This window comes from Chiroxiphia lanceolata, chromosome 7 (assembly GCF_009829145.1).
Source record: "Chiroxiphia lanceolata isolate bChiLan1 chromosome 7, bChiLan1.pri, whole genome shotgun sequence".
In the NCBI taxonomy this organism is placed as follows: Eukaryota; Metazoa; Chordata; class Aves; order Passeriformes; family Pipridae; genus Chiroxiphia; species Chiroxiphia lanceolata.
The window spans coordinates 28,175,882-28,196,276 of NC_045643.1; the positions used below are offsets into that span (position 1 = coordinate 28,175,882).

Below are 20,395 nucleotides of genomic sequence, written 5' to 3' on the forward strand. Positions count from 1 at the left end.
GTCTGGATAGTCCCTTGCTGTCCTCTTCTAAAACAATACCACTCTAAAATCAGTTTGAATGCTACACACAGTGTGTTACTCCCACCTGACTAGGGACAGCTGTTCCATGTGTGTGGCTGCGCAGCGGAAAATGCTGAGGTCCTGAGGATGACTCATCTCAAATAGGAGTCACTGCCCCGTGTTTTCCCTTCTGAAGCCTTTCAAACCACCCTCCCATCTGCCTGCTGTTTTGTAAACTCTCATGAAGTTTGGTTGCAAAGTGCTACTGTTTGAATTTTCAAGCAAAAGAAGAGAAACGGTGGTGCCAGATTCAGTGCAATATGACTGAAGGTGGTGACACGCATTACATTACTGTTGACCTTTTTATCTCTGGTCCTCTCTTTTTTTTATGACTAGCAAGATGACAATAAGTCAGTTCAGGTTGACTGCTCCTTGCCTGAAGGGCTGTGAGAGTGTTTCAAGAGATGGCTATGTGATGATGTCCCAGACATTTTAAATGTTAAGCATTGTATGTTTGCAGTCCAGAAGATTCCTCATAAATCAGTTCTTAATAATGCAAGTTCAGATCCTACAGTAGAAACAGCCTCCTTTGGTAGAAACAGCCTCCTTTGCAACCAACAGGGATGAACTCAGCCATGATCTGGTTTCTGAGGCCTCATCAAATGTGCAGAATCACCCATTTCCCTGGGCAGGGGCTGCACCTTCATGAGTTGCTCAGTCAAATGGTTCTCCCAGCAATGGTAGGATGGCTGTAGCAGCCTGGTTTGCTTTGTCCTGGAGAGCTGTGACTCCAGGGACTGCTACCTCGTATTTTCTGCAGTCAGCGACAGATGGGCATGGCTTTGATATCTGCTTGCTTTTTCCTTGGGAACCGAAATGGAATCAGTAGCTCATTGTAGGTGGGCTGCTGGATTGCTGCTGAGAGGCAGTGGAAATGTATTTTGTTACCAGTGGGGAAACGCAGGGCTGATTACCTTACCATCGGGGCCAGAATGAGCACTGAGACTCCCACAGCTGATGGAAAGGGAAAAAGACCAGGGATCGAGAGTCCATGGATCAATATTGAACGGAGAGGAAAATCTATCTGTCGGCTGACAGTGACAGCCCTCACCATGGTTCTGGAGTGACTCGGAGGATGTGAGACACTGGATTATCATATTTATTACTGTGTTGGACCAACTCAGGTGTGTGTGTGGGGTGGGGAGGGACAGTCTGAATCCCAGGGAGGTGACGCCCTGTCCCTCACAGCAGCCCCTGCGAGGCTCCTGAGGCAGCCCTGGACCAGCTGTCAGTCAAGGGCCCCTGGAGCCCAGTCCAGCCTCTGACTGGCTGGAACAGCAGGAGCTCCGCCCCCTCACCTGGCCCAGAGGTATAAAAGCAGCCACACGTGGCTGCCATCTTTGGTTCAGCCCCACCACATGGGAAACTGGGACTTCACGGGACTCTCGGATGGTAGCTATGTAATTTTATCTTTGTCTTTGCTCCTTCTCTTTCTCTTAATCTCCCTTCTTAATGCTTTGGGTAACTTGAGACCAAATGGGTTGGATTTTGCTATGTTGTATCTGTTAGCATGTGCTAAGTCAGTGCTTTGTGGAATGCTTTGTTTTGGTTCTATGTTACCCTTTAAACTTTTGCCAGTATCTCTTGTTTCCTGAAGTTTATCAGTAAAAGTACCCTCTGAGAAAGTGCGTGCAACTTTTCTCCTCTGTGCTCTCTCTTAAGGTGTTAGAAGAACCAAAGGCTCTTCTAATAATCCAAGGGTGGATATTGTTTGAGTGTTGTATATATTTAAGGTAAAACTCATTTAAGGTGAACTCACAGTTCTGAGATTTGAGGTCTTACAGAGGACAAGCACTCTCTAGCTGCATGCTGGAAGCAAAAGGTTCATTGACAGGAGGTTCTGTTGTGTGTCCTGAAGCCAAATAATATTTATTTCAAGAACAACCCAGTGCTGGGTTGTGACCTTTCCTGTCATATCCTTTGGGGCAGGTGCTTGGCTCTGGTGCTCTGTGTAAGCCCATCCTTTGTCTTGCTGTTGGCTTTCTTTGCCTTCCCATTTCTGGCTCACCTTGGTTCATCTACATGTCAAATTACTTCCATCGTCGCTGCCTGCCAGGATGGGGCAGGAGCCAAAAATACAGTAGAGCAAAAGGTACCACGTACATAGTCTGCTTTCACTGGCTAGTCCAAGCCAGTGGTCCCAAAGCTCTTTCCTTAGCCTTTAAGCAGAGAAGGAGCCTGTTGCCTTCAGTGACTCTTGCCTAAGAAAGCCCTTTGTGACTTGTCCTACAGGAAGATGTTGAGTGATGCAGACTTGCCTCTCTCCAGGCCATCCATCCAGCCTGTGGTAGAGAAGAGGAGCTGCTTGCTGTGCTGTCTAAGCTATGTTTGGCCGTCCTGCCATTTAGGCAGACCTGCTGCCCTTCACTGGCTTGCACATCCACACCAACTCCCTCAGGCAACCACCCAGGGCATCTGCCACAGCTCTGCAAAGCAGCCACAGCTTTCACTGGCGTGGCAAGAGTTATCTGTTCTGCGTGAATGGGCCTGACCAGCATCTGGCAAATCTCTGCACCACTGGAATATCTTGTAAAGAGCAAGGAACTGAGTACTCCAGTAACATGATTGTAGAGCTGAAGTGAGTCACTGTAAGCAATGGCTCTGCCCTGACATGGTTGCCTTTGAGCTAGAATGAGTCAGGCTTCTTCCCCATTTAAAACTACCTGAATTCACAGTGTCTAGCAGACATTTCTGACACATAAATGGTTTTTTGGGTGCACATCGTTTCAGATTCAGTGGCTTTGGCAGGAGGCACATAGCTGAGGTATCTGTGAGTCTGCCCCAGCAAGGGAGGGCTAGGTGGGGTGGACAGGTAGGGCAGATCTGGCCTATGCAGGTGGCAAGTGGCCATACTTTTCACGCTGCTCTTCCTTAACAGCAGCACAACCCCAGAGATTGTCCTTGGCTGACTGGTAAATGGACCACGTTCACTGAGGAAGCAGCCAAGGCAGTGCACACCTGTATTGCCACTCACTGGCAATAACCTGCCTCACTGCATGTGCTTTGTCCAGGCCAGTGCACCATTAGCAAGGTGGAGAAGTAGAAGAAGAGTGCACTGACAATACAGTTGTCTCTGTCTCTAGAAGATCTGGGAGTGTGATGGTCTTAGTAACTCAGAGATGCACATTTCCCCCCTCACCATAATGTCTGAGATTTAGAAAATCTCAGAAAAAGCTGCCCGTATTTTGAAAAGAGTGAAAACATGGAAAACATGGCTCGAGTCAGTCAAAATGTTTGATGTGTTTTATTTCAGTTGCAAGCCTTTACGATGTGTTTGCAGATTTTTTTTATCTTCAAGAACTAAAATCCTTGAAATGACATATTTGAATAATGGTGAAACTTTGTATGAGCAATCAGAGAGAAAACAATCTTCTCAATTCCTTTCTACTGCAAGCCCACGCTTTTCACTGGTTTAAGTGAATCCCTACTTCCTGCTTTAAAAAAGTCAGCTGGGATAATGTAAATCTGCTTGATTCAATTAGAAGGAGCTTTTGAGTAGCTGCACAGTCAGGGAATTTATCTCTTATGTGATAAATGATGACAAAGAGGTCACCACTTGATATAAAATTAACCCCAGAACTAGTTTTTCTTAGCTTCTATCTCAGTTTTAAATGATGTCGGTAATTCTGTCTTTCATTTGAGTCAGGAGATCACAGTAAGAGGCCTCACAAAGTACCTAGAAATTATTTGATCATGAGACAGTAGAGATACACATACCCATGTTTTACAGTCCTAACTGCAAGCAGAGACATTAACTTCTCATTCACTGGCAGCTGATTCCAAATCCGTCTAAATGGCTTTAAGAAAATATATGTTTCTGAGCTTTACCCTCAGCTAAGTCTCCCCTCATACTAGGTCTTCCAGCTACTTGAGTGATAACATGAGGCACAAGGTAGAAGTCACCTAACAGCTTAGTACTAGAGTAAATCTCTCCACTCCATGGAGCATGTATTGTTTTTTAACTAGACTTTGCTCCAGCTCTGTGTCCTTAGCACACAAAACTGTCTCAGTGGTGACAACCCACTGAAATCAGTGGAGTTACACTCGTATCTGCGGATCTGGTCCTACAGGCTCCTCCTTATGTATGCTGTGCCACAATGTCATCCTGGTGTGTGACCTGCCTCCTCCCCTGCTGGCATATTAAACTGTCTGGATGTATACATATTCATATGTATTTTGATGATAAATGATGCCTGTAATTGTTCGAACAGTTCAGACTGAGGAAGGTTGAACTGAGGTGCAAAGACAACAACCCTGCCTGACCAAGATACAGCAGAGGAAACCTCTACCATAACCAATGATAACAAACCACAGCAATTACTCAGTTAAAGCTAAACCCATCTTTAATCAAGACAGTCAGTGTAAGAGGCCCTTGGGATTTCTGTGAGAAGGAGGAACTCCCAATCAGTGCAAAGGGAATTAATTGTTCCTTTTTATTCCAGGGTCGAAGTTGCCCCTAGATTTGCAGATGCTAATTTTGAAAAAGAGAATCATTAGTTTTTAATAAAGAATTTGCAACTTGGGAGGTGGAAGAATGGACTGAAAGCATTTCCTCGTACAGTTTGGAGTTCATTAGTGCACCCATCAGGGAAAATGTGTGAGAAAAGTGAAATCGGATAAATATTCCTTATTTATCCTCCAAACCAGTAATTCAGAAAAAAAACCAATTTCTTCTAAATCTGAGTTCCAGGTGACTGCCTTTTATCTGAGCTCTATTAAATTATTCCCCTGCTAAATTCTCATGAAATAGGCTTTTTGCTCCAGCAGACGTTGACTCTCTGAGATCATTTTGAAAGCAAAACATTCTGTTTTTATTAGTAATGATCCATCTTCCACCCTGATGATGTGAGGGGCTCGAGGAAGGTGTTTGTGCCTTGGTGTCAATCCCTGTTTCTTTGCTGTCATGGGGACAGGCTGGCTGACCTGGTTCCTACTTGTCTCCCTGGCTGTGGGTAGCACTGGGGTACAACAGAAAGACCTGAGAGCACCTGGTAGTGATTCTACCTCTAAACAAGTCAAGAGGCAGTGTCCTTGGCCTGACATTCACTACTCAAGCTTGTAGCTAGATCCCTCTCACCCTCATTCCTACTGCAGTGTCTCAGCAAGGTCTTCTCTCTTCAGTCTCAGTTATGATAATTTTTTCCTTCCTTGGTTGCCCCATGTGATTCATTCCCAGAGTTTATTTCAGTGTGGCAACCACCAGACACAATTTTTCTATGGTCTCCTGTTTATTCTGGAGTTACACGTGGCAAGTTTCCTATACAGCTCTTTTTAAAAATGCAGATTTATTTGCTTTTACTGACTCTGGTCAAAGCAGCTCTTCTGAAATCCCATAGGGATGGAGCAGTAGAGGCAGACAGATGTGATGAGCTGGAGCTGCTCCACATACCAAGTGCTGCTGGTTGAAAAGAGCCTTGACCTCTTTAATACATCAGGTCAGTGAAAACAGGGCTGGACAAATACTTTGGTTGATAATGTTCTGAGGGGACTGGGCAGAACTGCCTGAACATTTCCCAGGTGGTGTTTCCTTGGGGCCTATTTGCCTTGACAGATTTCTTCCTGTGCGTGAACTCGGAGGCAAAAGGAATATTTTATGAAGCTTTTTATATCACTGTCTATGGTTTTTGTGGCAAATTGAGCTCCCTTCATGTTGTAACTCTTCTCTTCCTTCCTCTCCTTGGTGACCTCACAGCCATCAGTGCCTGAATTCCTGCCTTTACATCCTTGATTTTCTCTGTCTGCTCTTTGTGAGGAGGGTTCCATATCCATAACTCAGCATATGTGGCTTTAATGCTAGTTACTGCAGTCTGAAGGGAAGGAGCAGACTTGGGCCTGGAAGCCACCAGACCCCAAGGGTTTACAGGGTCCTCACTATGGGAATGAGCTGAGTTCCCTGGGCAGCCAGGTGCTATTGAGGTCTGGGACCCTCACACATTGAGTGTCCTCACTCCAGTGCAGTCCTGCAAATGCCCAAGGAGGAGATTATTCTTATCAAACCATTTTACTGCAGGTTTGGTTCCATGGGAAATGCAGAGCCTAGGTGACAGGAGCATCAGGTTTCTTAATCTCAAGGGATGCAGTGGCATTTTATCATGTCCTCTGAATTATTCTGTCACAAGCATCTTGAAGGTCTGGTTTATCTTCTCTAAAATGATTAGTATGCTGCTCATCAATCATTCTTATTTCACAACTAACATGCTGCAGGTGGTTTAGCAACCTGAGCATTTGGACTGAAATAATTGCATTCTCTAGAGCCCTGCCTAAACCAGGGGGAAGCTGCTGGTGCCTTTGAGGTATTTGGGTGCTGTGGGGATGGGGGCATGGAGTGCTTGGGTGGATGGCCAGCCAGCCACCTGTGCTAAGCTCTGTCCTTCTGCAGCATGCCACCCCTCAGGAGTAGCAAATTTCAGTTTTACAGTAGATTATGAAGTCAAGGCTGAAGAAAGGGAAAGCTTCTTTTATTTCTCAGACAATTAAAGAACTCAAGGTTATTTTGTCTTAGGAACACACCTCTACCTGCCTGGCTTTTTCCTACTTCGCTACAAGCTGCACTTGAGTGGCAAAGTGATTCTTGTATATGTAGAAAGGGGGTGCCTGGGAAGAGTTCAGCACTCACAGGCAGACTGGCTTATTGGAGAAGCTGAATAGTCAGCACAGTGAGTTTTCCCCACTGCTTGCCATTCACCAAAGCCTAAATCTAATTTTAGGCATTAAGCCAAATATGAATTCTTGAATATGGCATCAATTCTGATGCTGATTGCTTTTGGTAAGTTGGCTTGATATAGCCAAATCCTTTGAGTTGTTTTCCATTCCCCAACAGGGAATGTGAGAAAAGGAGGAAGATCTAGGTCTGGGAGAGACCAGGTCTCTGGCCAAACTAGCTCCAACAATGTACTTGTTTTATCTATCTATCTTCCCTGTAGGACCAGCTGTTTCTTCAGGAGCACTGCTCTGGAATGTGTGTAAGTTGGGAAAAGACCTCACCGATAACTCTACGCTTACAAAGCTGCTGAGTGGTACAGAAAATACAGAAGACAACCCTGAAACACATGAAGTAAAGAGTTAATGAATCCTCCAAGAAGCTTTAAGTTTGCACAGAGAAATGAGAGAGGGGAGTTTCACCAGTACATTTCTCTGGCCAAACCCACAGATAAAGATTAACTGAAAGTCTTCAGGGACAGCAAACAGAACAATGTTACTGTGAGGCCAAGTGTTGTTTTGCCATTTGTTCTCTGTGTGTTACCATGGAGTACAAGTGCTGCTTGTGGGTACAAGAAGAAATAACCTTATATTCGTACCCTACATTTATCTCGGACACATCCTGAAGTTTAAACAGTTCATAGTGCTCTTCTTTTGTACTGGACATTCCACTGCTTTCTTAATGGAAATCCCTCCATCTGGGGACACTCCACTGACACCTTTGTTTAAGACCCGCTGCAGAGATTTCCGTAAGTAATGTGCTTTGATTGTGTCCCTGTTCTTTCCGCATTCCCTGGCTGGGAGTGCTTGAACAGACAGACATCGTGTGTGGAATGTTTGTGGGAGTGGGCTGTTTTGAGGCAAGTGTCCAAAATATCCATGAAAGAGCTTCAGAGTGAGAGTTGTGCAAACCTGTATTGCAAACCTGTTACTAATATGTATGCTCATCCAGGTGAAAAACTGGGAAGTATATCATGTAACCCTATGTGTCCTTGTGCTTGCATATATTGCAGATCACTAGTGCTGTTAATTACCTGAAATTGTTTGCAGAAACTTTGCGTCAAATTGTTCTAAAAAACATATAAACCTAAGGAAAAAGCATGGCTGGTTGGGGGGGGGGGGGGGAGAGAGAGCAGAAGGCAGAAAATGAGCAAGCTACTTTTTCTTTTTTTTTTTTTTTTTTTGGTGAATTAATTACCCATCTTCAGATCTGACAAAATAACTCAGAGGAGGCTGATGTCTTTTGTTGCTCTATTTTCAGCCAGTGCAGGAAGCAAAAGTGTCAGAAATCTCTCTGCAAAGCCTGTTTTGATGAGATTTACAGCCAGTTTCATGAATGAAGTTGTTTTGCATTAACTGTGAATAAGTCCTTGGGCAGAACTAGCAAATCCTGGGTTCATTGATCACAGACACTTGTGTGCATGGCGCCTGACCCAACACTCAATAAAGGCAATGAGAAACCTACTGGGGCAGCTTACCCAATAGCTGTGGAGCCATTTTGCAGTTCCAAAGCAGCTGGAGTCAGCTATTCCCAGACACTGGAAACTGGATGGGAGTGAAATTTGCTTATGTTCCTGATTTATGGAGGTTTGCATCAGGCCCAGGGACAAGTTCTCTGCTGCTCGTTTACAAAACTGATGTAACAGATGAGACCTAGTAAGAGTCAAGCTCATCCTTTCCTCCTGCTGCTCTGATGTTTTATTTTCCATCTGTAATTAACAAGGATGGATGCCTACTTTTGGGATTGTTTAACTGTGGGGGCTGTTTCAGGGCTGTCCCCTGAGGCTGTCTCCACAAGTAACATGTTTTTTAAGTTATGCCTCTCTATTGATCCATGTCTGAACAATTACCAGTGGTGCTTGCTCTGAGCCCAAAGGTGTCTGCAATCAACCCCACAATGATATTCAAGGAGAGCACTATTTTAAAAGGCTGCCTCTCCCAAAGTGTGCTGTGTGTTTAAAATGTGACAGGTTACATGACAGGACCCGAAACAGACATTTGAGAAAGCTTGGGATCTTCTGATCCTTGAGCCTGAGCTCAGCCATACTTCCTGACTTTGGCTTGGGAGCCTCTGTTTCAAACACACCATTTTCACCTGGTATCTGTATCTTTATCATGCCTGCAGAATAACCACTGTTTTAAAGATTCTTGCCTTGATATTACAGTGTAATACTCTGCCTGCCAAAGCCCTAAAATCTGATGGCTGATAAATAAAAATTATTGATAATGATTGTTTCATTAGAGGCATCAATAACTTCACCAGAGCTGTTAGGAAAACAGCTCAGCTGCTCTGAAAATGGCAAAGGAAACTTAGTCTTAAGTAGCTCACTTTGCCTGCTCTGCACACTCCAGCTAAGGTTCCTGGGAGTCAGATTTTCTGGAGGTGGAAATCCAGTATTGAATGTCTGATGGGGCATCAGGGCTACCAGTTCTGCTTGTGAGGCTGTATGAAAAGCTAATATGTGCATTGAGAAATAAAATCACTAACTGAATGATCCTTCAGGAGTTGTGGGCCCAGTTCTTGTTTCTGTGGCTGGTTTTTTTTTTTCACAACCTTGGGATGGTTGCTCTTTCTCCTTGTCCTCACAGGGGCTCAGTTGCTGGATCAGTCTTTTAGTTAGGTGGAAGAGAGGAGGAGAGGTCAGGCCTCTCATCTGCTTCTTTAAGCAGCCTGGACAGCCCCATGGCTGGCACAGTTTCTGCCTGCAGAGACTGGAGTCAGCAAAGAGCCAAGGCAGCAGGGCACTATGATCCCTATCTCCATATGGGCTGTCACTGTGCTCCCATGCAGCTGCAGCAGCAAACTGCTTGTGGAGCCAGATGCCATACAGGAGATGGGACTTAAAGGGATCTTCCTTCAGGCACAGGTTTTCCTTCAGAGCTTTTCTTTCAGAAGGTAGATAGTCCTCTGTCACTTCTTCTCAGCCTGGTGGCAAAGTTACTTGCACTGACAGCCCTCAATTTGGGGGCTGATGCAGCATGACAGGTTGGAGTGAGCCTGTTTGAAAGGGTCTGTGCCAATTAGGGTCAGCTGTTATTATCATAGGGGCAGTTAATTGAGGGGCTATTGATAGGCAGCAGGCCATCTCTCTCTAATTTTCTTTCCCTCCTGTTATTTAACAAAACTACTGAGAGGAAGGCTGCATTAACTTTACTTTTATCTTTAATTCTGTGACTGCAGTAAAAGCCAGTATCTGAGAAGCCACTGAATACAGGATAGAATTGGTTCTGTAATAATAACTTGTTTTCCCTCTTTGAAAATAAATATAGTCCTTAGTAGAGAAATTTACCCATTGCTGGCAGTCAATCAGCCAGGACAATTTGGGCTCTGAGTACTGGATTAGAATAACTTTAAGGAAAATTGCCTTCCTCAATCAAGTAAGGATCCATTAACCTGATGAAACAGGGTTTGCTTATCTGAGAGGTTAAGACTCAAAACACAGCCTCGGCTGTATTAGATGAGGCCTCTTTTAGAATGGGAAGTAATAAAAACACCATCTGTCATGTCTAGTCAATCAGACCTTGTATAAGAGAGGAATTATTCCTCTGACTTTACCATTATAAGATCATTTGTTTGTTAACAATGGGAAGTGTCAGGAATTCTGAACACTGGTTTTATTCCATCAAATTATTTCTAGCTGCCTTTATCTTGCAGAGAATTAATATTAATCTGAGTTTATATAGGAAAGAAATATTTCTAGATGAATACAATGCTAAGGTATTCCATGTTGACTCTCTAGTGATTTATTGTTAGAGGTAAAACTGAATGGGAGATGGAGGAAAAAGTGCCATGTACACTTTGCTTCTGAAAAGTATTATTTCTGTAAACCAATCCCATGCAAGTTGCTGAGCACTCAAATGTTCTTTGAAGTCAATTGAATATATACCTCTCTTGTAGCCATAAAGGACCTTAAAGGATTGGGGTGGCTAGATCTTCTCATGTTATGCACAGGCATAGCTGGAGGTCATGAAAAAGGTGATTGCATTTTTTTTGGCATGGATTTATGAAAGCTAATAAATGCTGGCACTAATGGATTTCTCTGACAATGTGTACCAGTGCATTCTCCTCTATTCACTAAGGAGCACTTGGAGACATCTAAAGACTGAATGCCAGACAGCAAAGACAGGAGATGGAAGGAGTGGTGGAAAGCCTATACTAGCATATACCCAGCACTGCTGCTCATCAGCTGGGGGAGAAACATCATCTTCCCTTATCACATACCACAGATGAGATTGCAGTGGATGCATTAACATATGCCATTGCCTGCTGCTTGGGCACATGCTGTGCTGCTGCCCAGCACATTCAGCACTGCTTTATAGCTTCTGGGTGGCCACAAGCTGGAAGCCACCAGAGGTGGTTTTTTGTGCCTATGGGAAAACCATTTCTGTGTTCGGGGTTGCTGTTTGCACAGGAGAACAATGAGGTGTTTGCAGGTGTGTGATGCAGGACTCAGCTGTTGTGCGATGGGCACAATCCTATGCAAGATCCCAGGAGGAAGGAGACGGGCTGAGGATAGAAGAGGAGGGTGAAAGCAAATGCCTAATTCAGCATTCAGTCATAGCCAAAAGATGTGCTCCAGTTAGGCTACTGAGCCTGGGGTCCTGTGAGAAAGGCATGTTGAGCAGAAGGAAGACAACATGTTCTCTGGGGTCGCATCAGGAGAAGGCTGAGCACTCCTGATCCCACTGATGTCAGGTGGATCAGATGCCACTCAGCTCCTAGAAAAACGGGATCTCTTTTGGGGAGTTAGCATAAAGATGAAGAATCACAGATGAGTTCTTGTTTCTATGAGAGAATAACCTTTCTCCCTGCCAAGCTCTGGGGGGATTTGTCATGAGTGCCAGTGGAGAACAGACCACTGTGGGCACAGGATGGCCAGGACAAAATGAATTGTGCTACAAAGCGTTAGTGTCCCTGGAGACTCAAATACTGTATGTTTAGATTAACATTAAAAAAAGAGGAAAAAAAAAAAAATCTCTAATTTTGTGCCAGTCCCTTTGGGACCTGATGCAGGAAAAACCCACATGACTGTGCTTCCCCCTGGAGCTGGTGAGAGCTACTCCCACTCACTGTGTTAGCAAATTGATCCCCATGATCACTGCGGGGGGAGGCTGAAAAGAATGGATGGCACTGCAAGCTCGTTATGAAAATGCAGGGAACCAGAGTTAATGAATCTTGGATGAGCCCCTAATCTGCCTGGCCCTCGGTGGAGGAGGCTGGTTGGGGAGGATGTGATTAACATCTCAGTGGAAATGACAGTCCCTAGAATGCAGAAGGTTGTGTCATATCTGTCAGTGCTTGCATCTGGGAGGGGCCACTGTCAGCTGATATCTCGGTGGATTAGATCTGGAGAGTTTTTTTATCAGAACAGAGGTATTTTTGGGATTTACATGTTTTCTGTCCTTGGCAGCTTGCCCTGATGAAATACCGATTACATAATTGCAATCCGATTTAAACTACAGTCAAAAAATCAGCTGCATGTTGGGTTATGGTGAGAATACACTCTCTATGATGGCAAAGATTTGAAACTGTGCAGTGCATTTTGCCTCCTGACACAGGGAAACTTGCGAAGAACATTGAACAGGCTGTTTACTGTGGATGTACGGAAAAGAATTTGGAAAACTGAAATTAATGCCTTCTCTGAGATTCTCATAATCCTGTAGCCAGATTAATGACTGAAACCACTTGCCCCAGATGTACAGAAGATTAGTGCTGCTTGACTGTTGTTGTATGGCCAGTGGAGTTAAGGTTAGGAAACCTGAAACAAGTGCTCAAGGGGCCTGACAAGTAGCATAGTCAGAACTGAACCTCAAGGTCCTGCTGTCACAACCTGTAGCTGTGCCCCTTCCTTCACTGCCCGATAGACCCACCTGGTTCAAGGCAACCCTGTGAGCCGGTTGTGAGGAATAGAGTAGTTACAGGATTTCTGCTTTCTCATTACCCACTGCCTCTTGCTGAAGCAAGTAAAAGCAGCATTTTACTCGGGAGCTGGGTGGGAGAGCGTGTGGGGGTCACCACCGGAAAGCAGGTACTGGTCAACTGAGGGATCAGTGCAGAAATTCCCAGGGGAGTGTCTGTCCCAGAGGCTGGAAGTAAGCATGGAGAGTAGGGCACTGTACCCAAGGGGTGACTGGGGCACTGGATTCGACTGTCTTTTGGCGTTCCACTAGACCCAAGGCTGCTGCAAGCTGTGATATCTTCAGGAGCTGAGCTGTCCCTCAGAGCCTGTGGCACAATAAATCAGTAGCTGTTTTTCATTTGCTGTGATAACAGTACAGGCAGGGCAGCTTACAGGATAGACTGCTGGGCTGGCGTGCAAGAGGTTTCAGAGGAATCTACCTTCATCAGGATGGTTTTTCCCTCTTTTGTTCTTCTCTGAAATGGAGATACTGATATCTGCTCATTGAGATGCCCTGAGACCTGCTGCTGAAAAGCACTGTGTTAAGATCCTGCTTCTGAAACCGCCAGGGAGAAAATGTTCTTGGGACACCAAATGGCCCTCAAGTATTTTTCCAAAGTTCTGCCTCGCCGCATACATCTTTCTTCCAGCTGCAGGAACCTCCCACCTTCTCACTCCATGAAGGGGACAGCCCAGCCTCAGCTCCAGGCAAGTGGACTGGGTAAATCTTCAGATTTTTCTGTTTCCAGGCTCTCTCTGTTATTCAGAGGTTTTGAACAGAGAGCTATGCCTGAGCCAGACAGGTGTGTCATTGCGTGTCTGAGGGACTAGCACACCTTGTGACAATCAGAATTGATCACTTGCAGCCTTGCAAGTCAAACAGAACTAACTACTGTGTTAGGTCACATGCCCTCACACACCAATTCTGGCTATCCTTTTCTGGATTAGTTTTTTTTTTTTTTTTCAGAGCATTCTCTCTGTTGCTGACTTTACGTACCTATGTGAACAGTAAAACTAGCTATTGTTTCAACTAGGAACTGTCTCTAAGAAGGGGGTAGCATTCCTAAAATGCTTTAAATCACTATAAAGGGGAAACAAAGGACTATCAAGTAGGACAGAACACAGAAACATCTCAGGGACTGGACATGTTCTGATTGCCTGGGGCACCTGGGTGTACATTTTCTCTGTGTCTTGAACTTACTGAAACCAGTGCTACCAGTCAGCTCTGAGTCGTGGTGTGCATGGCACCTTATACCACAGCAAAAAGTACAACTTAGAAGTGGAGGGGGAAATAGCTGGAAAAGAATTCAAGAGTTCACTTAGCCCATCTCTTTACAGACAGCCTGATTAGTTAAATTATACCTGATTTTCTATGCAATATATAACCTTCTTTGGTATTCATTTGCTGTTAATCAGTGGTCTGTTCTGAAAGATCACAAGTCTTATTCTGGAGCCAACTTCCATTGTTTTTTTTTCAGAGGTTTTGTGACACTCCCATCTTGAGAGCCTAGAAAGTAATTTAAATTCATGGTTGTATTTTGTTTGTGCTGTGTTTTCTTCATTTCCTGCCTCAGCTCTCTCGTGCCCTGTGTTTTGCTTGAACATTCCCTCCAATGAAGAGAAAAATCTTAATTTTTCTTTGCTATGACAGCCTCTTAAAAAATTGTTCAGAAATAAAAGCCCTTCCTGTTGTGGTTCCCCCCTCCAATCTTCTAATAGAGTCACAAGCATTACCAAGTGAAGCTTTTTATTTTTTGCACAATTATTCTCCCTCCAGCTTTTCTTCTCTATTGCATTTTCTGGCCTGTAGTGCTCATATGTCTTTTCTGCTTGTTTTTCACAGTGCTTGCCCAGAGTCTCATGCTGCTGGCTTTGCCATGCTATGCTTTGTACATATCTATGCCATATCTTCTTATAATATGACTAGTGCTCCCTGGATCCTGACCATAATTCCTACGTTCTGGAATCCTTCTTACCATCTATCTTTTCTTTAATATCTCTTCTGTGAATAGCCCTGCTCTTTTGTAGCCATTATTAAAGTTTTGCTTCAATCCTCCTTGCACCAGCCCCTTACAATTTGCCATCATCTTTTCATGAGTTGTTCAGGCTATTCTTCCTTTCACTTCAGGCTGTGCATCCCTTGTTGCTCTGTCATGTGACTCATCACCTGTAGGAATTTATTCCTCATTTCATTTTGGAATTTGATCTGTGATCAGCTTAGGCTGCTCACTATAGCACGTATAAGAAGCTATTGCTGCATGTTTCTCTTCACTCTTAAGTTCAGATGTCTCTCAGTGTTTCCCTGAAGCATCTTTATAGTCCTCCTGCCCAATTCCCCTGTGTCAACCTTTGTCCAGCTAATAGCAGAGTTCAGAAGGAATTGTAACCTGTTTGTAGCCTTGACTGTATCTTGTGTGTTGAGGTGATGATGAGAGATATGTGGCCATGAAGCAAGTGGGACTTCAGTGCAATGAAAAGGAGAAGGATGCAGGTGGCTTCAGGGACTTGATGTGCGGTCATGGAGACACGATTTTGCTCTACTGCTGAACCCACGGAATTACACTTTAAACCATTTCTGTACTGTAGAAAACATCTGATGTTTTCCCCTGCAGAGGAGTTGCCTTAAAGCCTCTCTGAAAGAGCAGTTTGGAGGAGGTTATAGGGGAAAGCAGAAAGTAGTAAACAGCAGAAGTGGAGTACAGAAACTGTTGATCCTCTTTTAGGCAGCTCATGACTTAAAGGTGGAAAAGGGTCTGGGGGAGCAGCATGTCAATGTTATGTCTGCATTCCTATGTGATATGTGAAGAACCAGGAGCTGAAGACAGTCTGTCAAAAGGTGATGAAACCTTGTGTCTTCTCACAACCTTAACTACTAGGTGCTCCATCCCTGGAAACATTCACAATCAGGTTGGGCAGGGCTCTGAGCAACCTGATCTAGTTGAAGTAGTTCCTGCTCATTGCAGAGGGGTTGGACTGGATGGCCTTTAAAGGTCCCTTCCAGCCCAAACCATTCTATTATTCTGTGATACTGAAAACCATGTATAGATAAGGTCAGCTCTGTAGCTGGTACACAGTGTCAAAAATTTGGATTTATGGTCAGCTATAGATCCTGCCTAGTCACAGAGCCAGTCCCTGTCCACATCCAGAAGTAGTAATTTTATTGAAAGGCAGTGTAGCTGCAGTGCAAAGTGATTGATCGTGAACATCCATGAAAGGTGCCATGCAGCCTCAGAGTCTGTGTTCAAAAAAGGCAGATTCCCTATGACATTTGGGAGCTGAGCGAAGATGACTTCAGATCAAAAACTAAATGAAAATTTAACTATTTTGTTGGCGGCCAAAGGACTGCTGTTGTGAAGTGAAACATTAACAACAGCGTGAGAGCGAGCTGAGATTGCTCAACAAAGGTTCATCTTCAGGCACAACAGAGCTGGGGTCGCCCAACGCGCAGGAATCGTCCGACATGGCAGAGGGGGACGGCACGCTGCGGGCTGCCAAGGAACCCCAAGCTGGTGAGACAATTTAAAAAGATTTCTTCTTGCTAACCGTAGGAGAAACTGAAAGTAAAAACGTGTGAGAAGGGATGAGAAGTTCCTTGGATTGTTACAGGTTGACTAGAGACCAGATGACAATCACTTAAATACAGATTAGGTACTTTATATTGTTAGTGGTATTAATCTAAATACCTTTTACAATTTTGAGTCTATACAGGCTGTTGAATGGAGGAGAGATGTGGGTTTGAAGGCCCCTGGCATATTTTCCTGGTTGTTCAAATGATTTTATAAATCGTTTTCTTAAATTACTTTGAAGTTTGGGAGAGTCTGCAGGCAATGGAAACCAGTCTTGATCTGTCTAAATCAGTTAAGCCCCGCTCTTTCTTGTGATCAAAGAATTGGAGAAAATAAGCCAGATGAGACCTGGAGAGGTTATCATGTCCTTCCAGGGTCTGGTCATTAAGCCCTAAGTGTTGCTGGCGCACATTCTTCTGGCTTCTTAAAACCTTATCTTGAAAATAAAGACAGAGGAGAGAAATGCATATATGGTAAAAGGGCTATAAAAGTATGGCCAGTGTCTATGAATTAAAAATAAGACTCATTATTAAGAGATGAGTGTGGCTGAGCTGAAAATTAGGAAGGGATTGTACCACAAGATGAATGCAGGTAAAAATGAAGAGATTAGTTGAGTATAAACAGCTTAAGTTGCACAGTACTGCAGCAGGGAGCAGTGAGAACATGGGGGTTGTAAATGCAATGGGAAAATGCAGATTTTCTTCCTGAGGATTTGAGAACCAGAAAAAATTAAATTATGAACTCAAAGTCATAGCAAAATCTATTCATGGGAATTTCTGGCTATACGAGGCATCTGGTAGCTGAATATTACATTTAAGCATGAATCATCCTGCAGACTCCCCAGTTGCATAAAGGATAACTTAGAAAAGAGGAAATTATACAGAAAGCAGTCTTGGCTTTCGTGCTTACCAAGTGAAGTTGTTTGGCACAAGATTTTCACAGAAATTCAGGAGGACACCTCATCCATCTGGCTGTTCTGGGACAGGACCTGATATTTATCCAGTCCCTAATACATTCTTATGTAACGGAAATCATGGGTTGCCTGAATCCTGCAGCTCCAGCCACACCATCTCTATTCCAGTGCTTATCTGTCCTTGCTGATACGGAAATTGGAAAAAGGAGCCCAAATCGTCTTTACTGAAAATAGTCAGTTATTTCCCTCATCCTTGATGAAAATGGAGCACAGTTGGTCTCTGTGGCTGTTTTTCCTGTCAGTGGATAGGAGTAGTGTTTGGTAGTCTTCTTCCCCAAATGTCATATTTTTCATTCCAGAGCTGCAAAATGGTTTCTCCCATTTTACAATGCCAGTTTGAATTCATACCCTGTTCTCACCTATGCTTCTCCATCCTGGTTTCGGACACAAAGGAGAGCAGCACACTGGCTGTGCTGGTGTTCTCTTTGCTCATGGAAAAGCTGAGGACCTGCATGTTTTGTGCTTTCCTAGTCTGATGGAAAATCATTGATAGCTACTCTGAGAGAGATTTCTCAGTTGTCCACTATACGAGCATTTCATCTGGGCTTTATTTCCTTGTGAGATGCTGGAGATACTAGAGTTAGGATATATCACATTCAGAGCTGCTCTAGCTGTTATGCCGCTTACCCTGTCACCAAAGGAAGAAACAGTCTGGTTTGAGAGCATTTTTTTCCAACCTGAAATGGCTGTTTTGTAATCCTTATTCTCCTTTTGGTGCTTACAAGGGATTATCTGATCAAGTATCCCTCTGGCTATGGAGGAACACACCTGGGTTGTCCTAACCTGCCTTTTTAAAGGCAGTGGTGGTGCTTGTCGTGCTTCTGCCCCCCACATGGGAAGTGCCTGAATGTATGATATTCAGCACTTGAAGGTGAATTTCATCAGGCTCTAATGATCTGGGCACATTTGAGGTATCCAGATATTATTTAAGCAGGTTCTGTCTTGTTTCATCCATATTCCTATTGGTTCATTTTAATGGGGTTGGGCATCTTGTTGCAATTTACTTTTTTTAGTGGAAAAAACCCAAAAGGATACAACTTTTCTGGCTTCTGCGGATGAGCTTTTGTTTGCTTGTTTTCTGCTTTAAATAACAGCCTTTCATTTTCCTTCCTCTTTCTCCAGTATTGACAGCATTTCTAACACCTTTTCTTATTGCCTTTTGTGTCTTCTGCTAGTTGTAATTCATTTTGTGCCTTGGCTTTGCAGCCTCCACTGTTCCGTGTTTGATCCGTTTGTTTATACTTGTCTTCAGAAATGCCACCTTATTTCCATTTGTGGTACAATTCCTTCCTGATTTTCAGCCCAGCCTCACAGGTCTCCTTCTATCAAGTATTATTCTGTATCTGTATCTAATGTGCTTGCAAAGTTATTCTCCTTAACTCATTTTTTGCTGTTTGCTACAAGTTACCATTTATTGCCAGACATTTGAATTCCTTTTCTCCCTTTTCTATCTGTGAAGACCTTCTGGCAGCTAATGGCCTAAAAAGCTCTGCAGTGTGTTAGACAAGTAGTATGTTAATCCTACTGACTGATAAGGTTTTTCATGCTAGTATTAAAAAAAATAATCATTTAGCTTATGTGACACACAGAGCTGTATACACACAGAGGAAATATAGCTGCAGAAGGCTGAAAATATTAAGGCATCACATTGCAGCCGTGTGGGAGCCCTGTGCAAGAGACAGTGAAACCTTTTCTGTCTTGCTTTTGTATTACTCCTTTAATAACTCTGCTACTGTGTTTACTCTGCTTGCCTGTGTATGGCAGAATACAGCAGGTTTCTACTCGGAGTTGTACAGAGATACTTGGGGCAGTAAGAGATACCACCATCAGAAATACTCCTGCTGTCTCTAGCACAGGGTCAGACTTGCAGGACACAAGAGTATGTGCTACCCTGGTGTGCAGGAGACAGGACCAATGTGCACAAGTCCTGCTCCTTGCACTGCCCCCAATGCTGGGTCTGCTTTTGAGTCAGTCTTGCCTGTGAAATGGGCTTGACAAACCCGAGCTCACTGGAGGCTGGACCCAGGGAAAAGGCTGTGTGGGTGTTAGATCACCAGGAGGGCTGAAGATGAGCTGGTCTGTGGCAGTACAGGGGAGGTATCAAACTGTTGCTTTGCCGCTGCTGTAGAAGAATAAAGGAGTAAGAAATGGGTAGACCTTCCTGGCCCCATCTGTAGTTTGGGTTTCATGTTTAGCTGCCCTGTTTAGTTGCCTAATGAACAGGATCCCTGGGGATTTTCAGAGAAAGCAATACCAGAGCATATAAGGGAATGTGGAGAGTAATTATACATCCTCTGTGCACTCTGTCACATCTGATTCCCTTGTCTAAGTGTTCTCCATGTCTTGTTAGCAATAAGTGAAGCCAGATTAAGGATCTCTGGTGTGAGTAAAGGCCTGTTTCCTTGTTTGTCAACTGCAAACCTGGTTCTTGTGATACCCAAGCACTATCAGCAAGTCGATGCTGGAGCTAAGGATGAGTTTATGGAACCTCCTTGTACCAGTTATGGATTCTGGGTGTGGTCTGTGCTTTGATGATAAGATAAGGGGGAAATATTTGGAAAAATTCTTTGAACATTCGCCTTTTAAAGAAGCCAAGCGTAAGAGGGAGAAAAAAACTCTGCACTGCGCTGAGGATACTGCAGAGACACAACCACTGAGGATAGTTTATGGGAAGGTTGTGAATTTTGCTCTGTACTTGCAACTGGCACTGGAAGAATACTGATGAAGGGCTCCACTATTCCTGTGGGAAGGGCATGGAAGGAAGGACATCAGGGTACCTTCAGGGAGCTGAGCCCACATAGCTGCAGGGGAAATTCTGGGACTCCCAGCGCAAATAGGCTGCATTTGCCACTTAATGAGTCCTGAGGTGTTCTTTTGAATAAGAGAAAGTAGAGACAAGGTTTGGGGCTGCTTCTGAGTGCTGGCTGTGCCCCCTTGATTAAACCGTCCCATGGGAAAAGACAAGGTCATTCCAGGGAATTGGTGTGGGAATGAACCCTGGGTCACTTCACTCCTGAGATAGCAAAGAAATGATTTAACACAGTGCAGGCATCCATGACATCCAGTGTCCAGGGGCTTGTGATGAGCATTTTAGTAGTTTATAACTTGAAATGTGTGGCTTTTCAGTGGAATGAGATCCTTGCAGAGTAAACCTGTCATTACCACATCGGGAGGGAGATGCACACTCTGCTCCTAAA

At 44.1% G+C, this 20,395-nt stretch overlaps 1 protein-coding gene across 4 annotated transcripts in view; it reads left to right on the forward strand.

Moving 5' to 3' along the window:
- The first annotated feature begins 1,374 nt into the window (after window positions 1-1,374).
- SLC15A2 (solute carrier family 15 member 2) overlaps window positions 1,375-20,395 on the forward strand; it is a 70,048-nt gene continuing 51,027 nt past the window's right edge. For 2 of the 4 annotated variants that reach the window (XM_032692649.1, XM_032692657.1), the window contains exons 1-2: window positions 1,375-1,452; window positions 6,984-7,508. In XM_032692649.1, coding sequence (XP_032548540.1) covers window positions 7,442-7,508 — 67 coding nt within the window. In that variant the 5' untranslated portion in view covers window positions 1,375-1,452; window positions 6,984-7,441. Of the gene's footprint in view, window positions 1,453-6,983; window positions 7,509-16,064; window positions 16,169-20,395 lie in introns of those variants that run through there. The other 2 variants (XM_032692656.1, XM_032692650.1) reach the window with 2 other exon arrangements.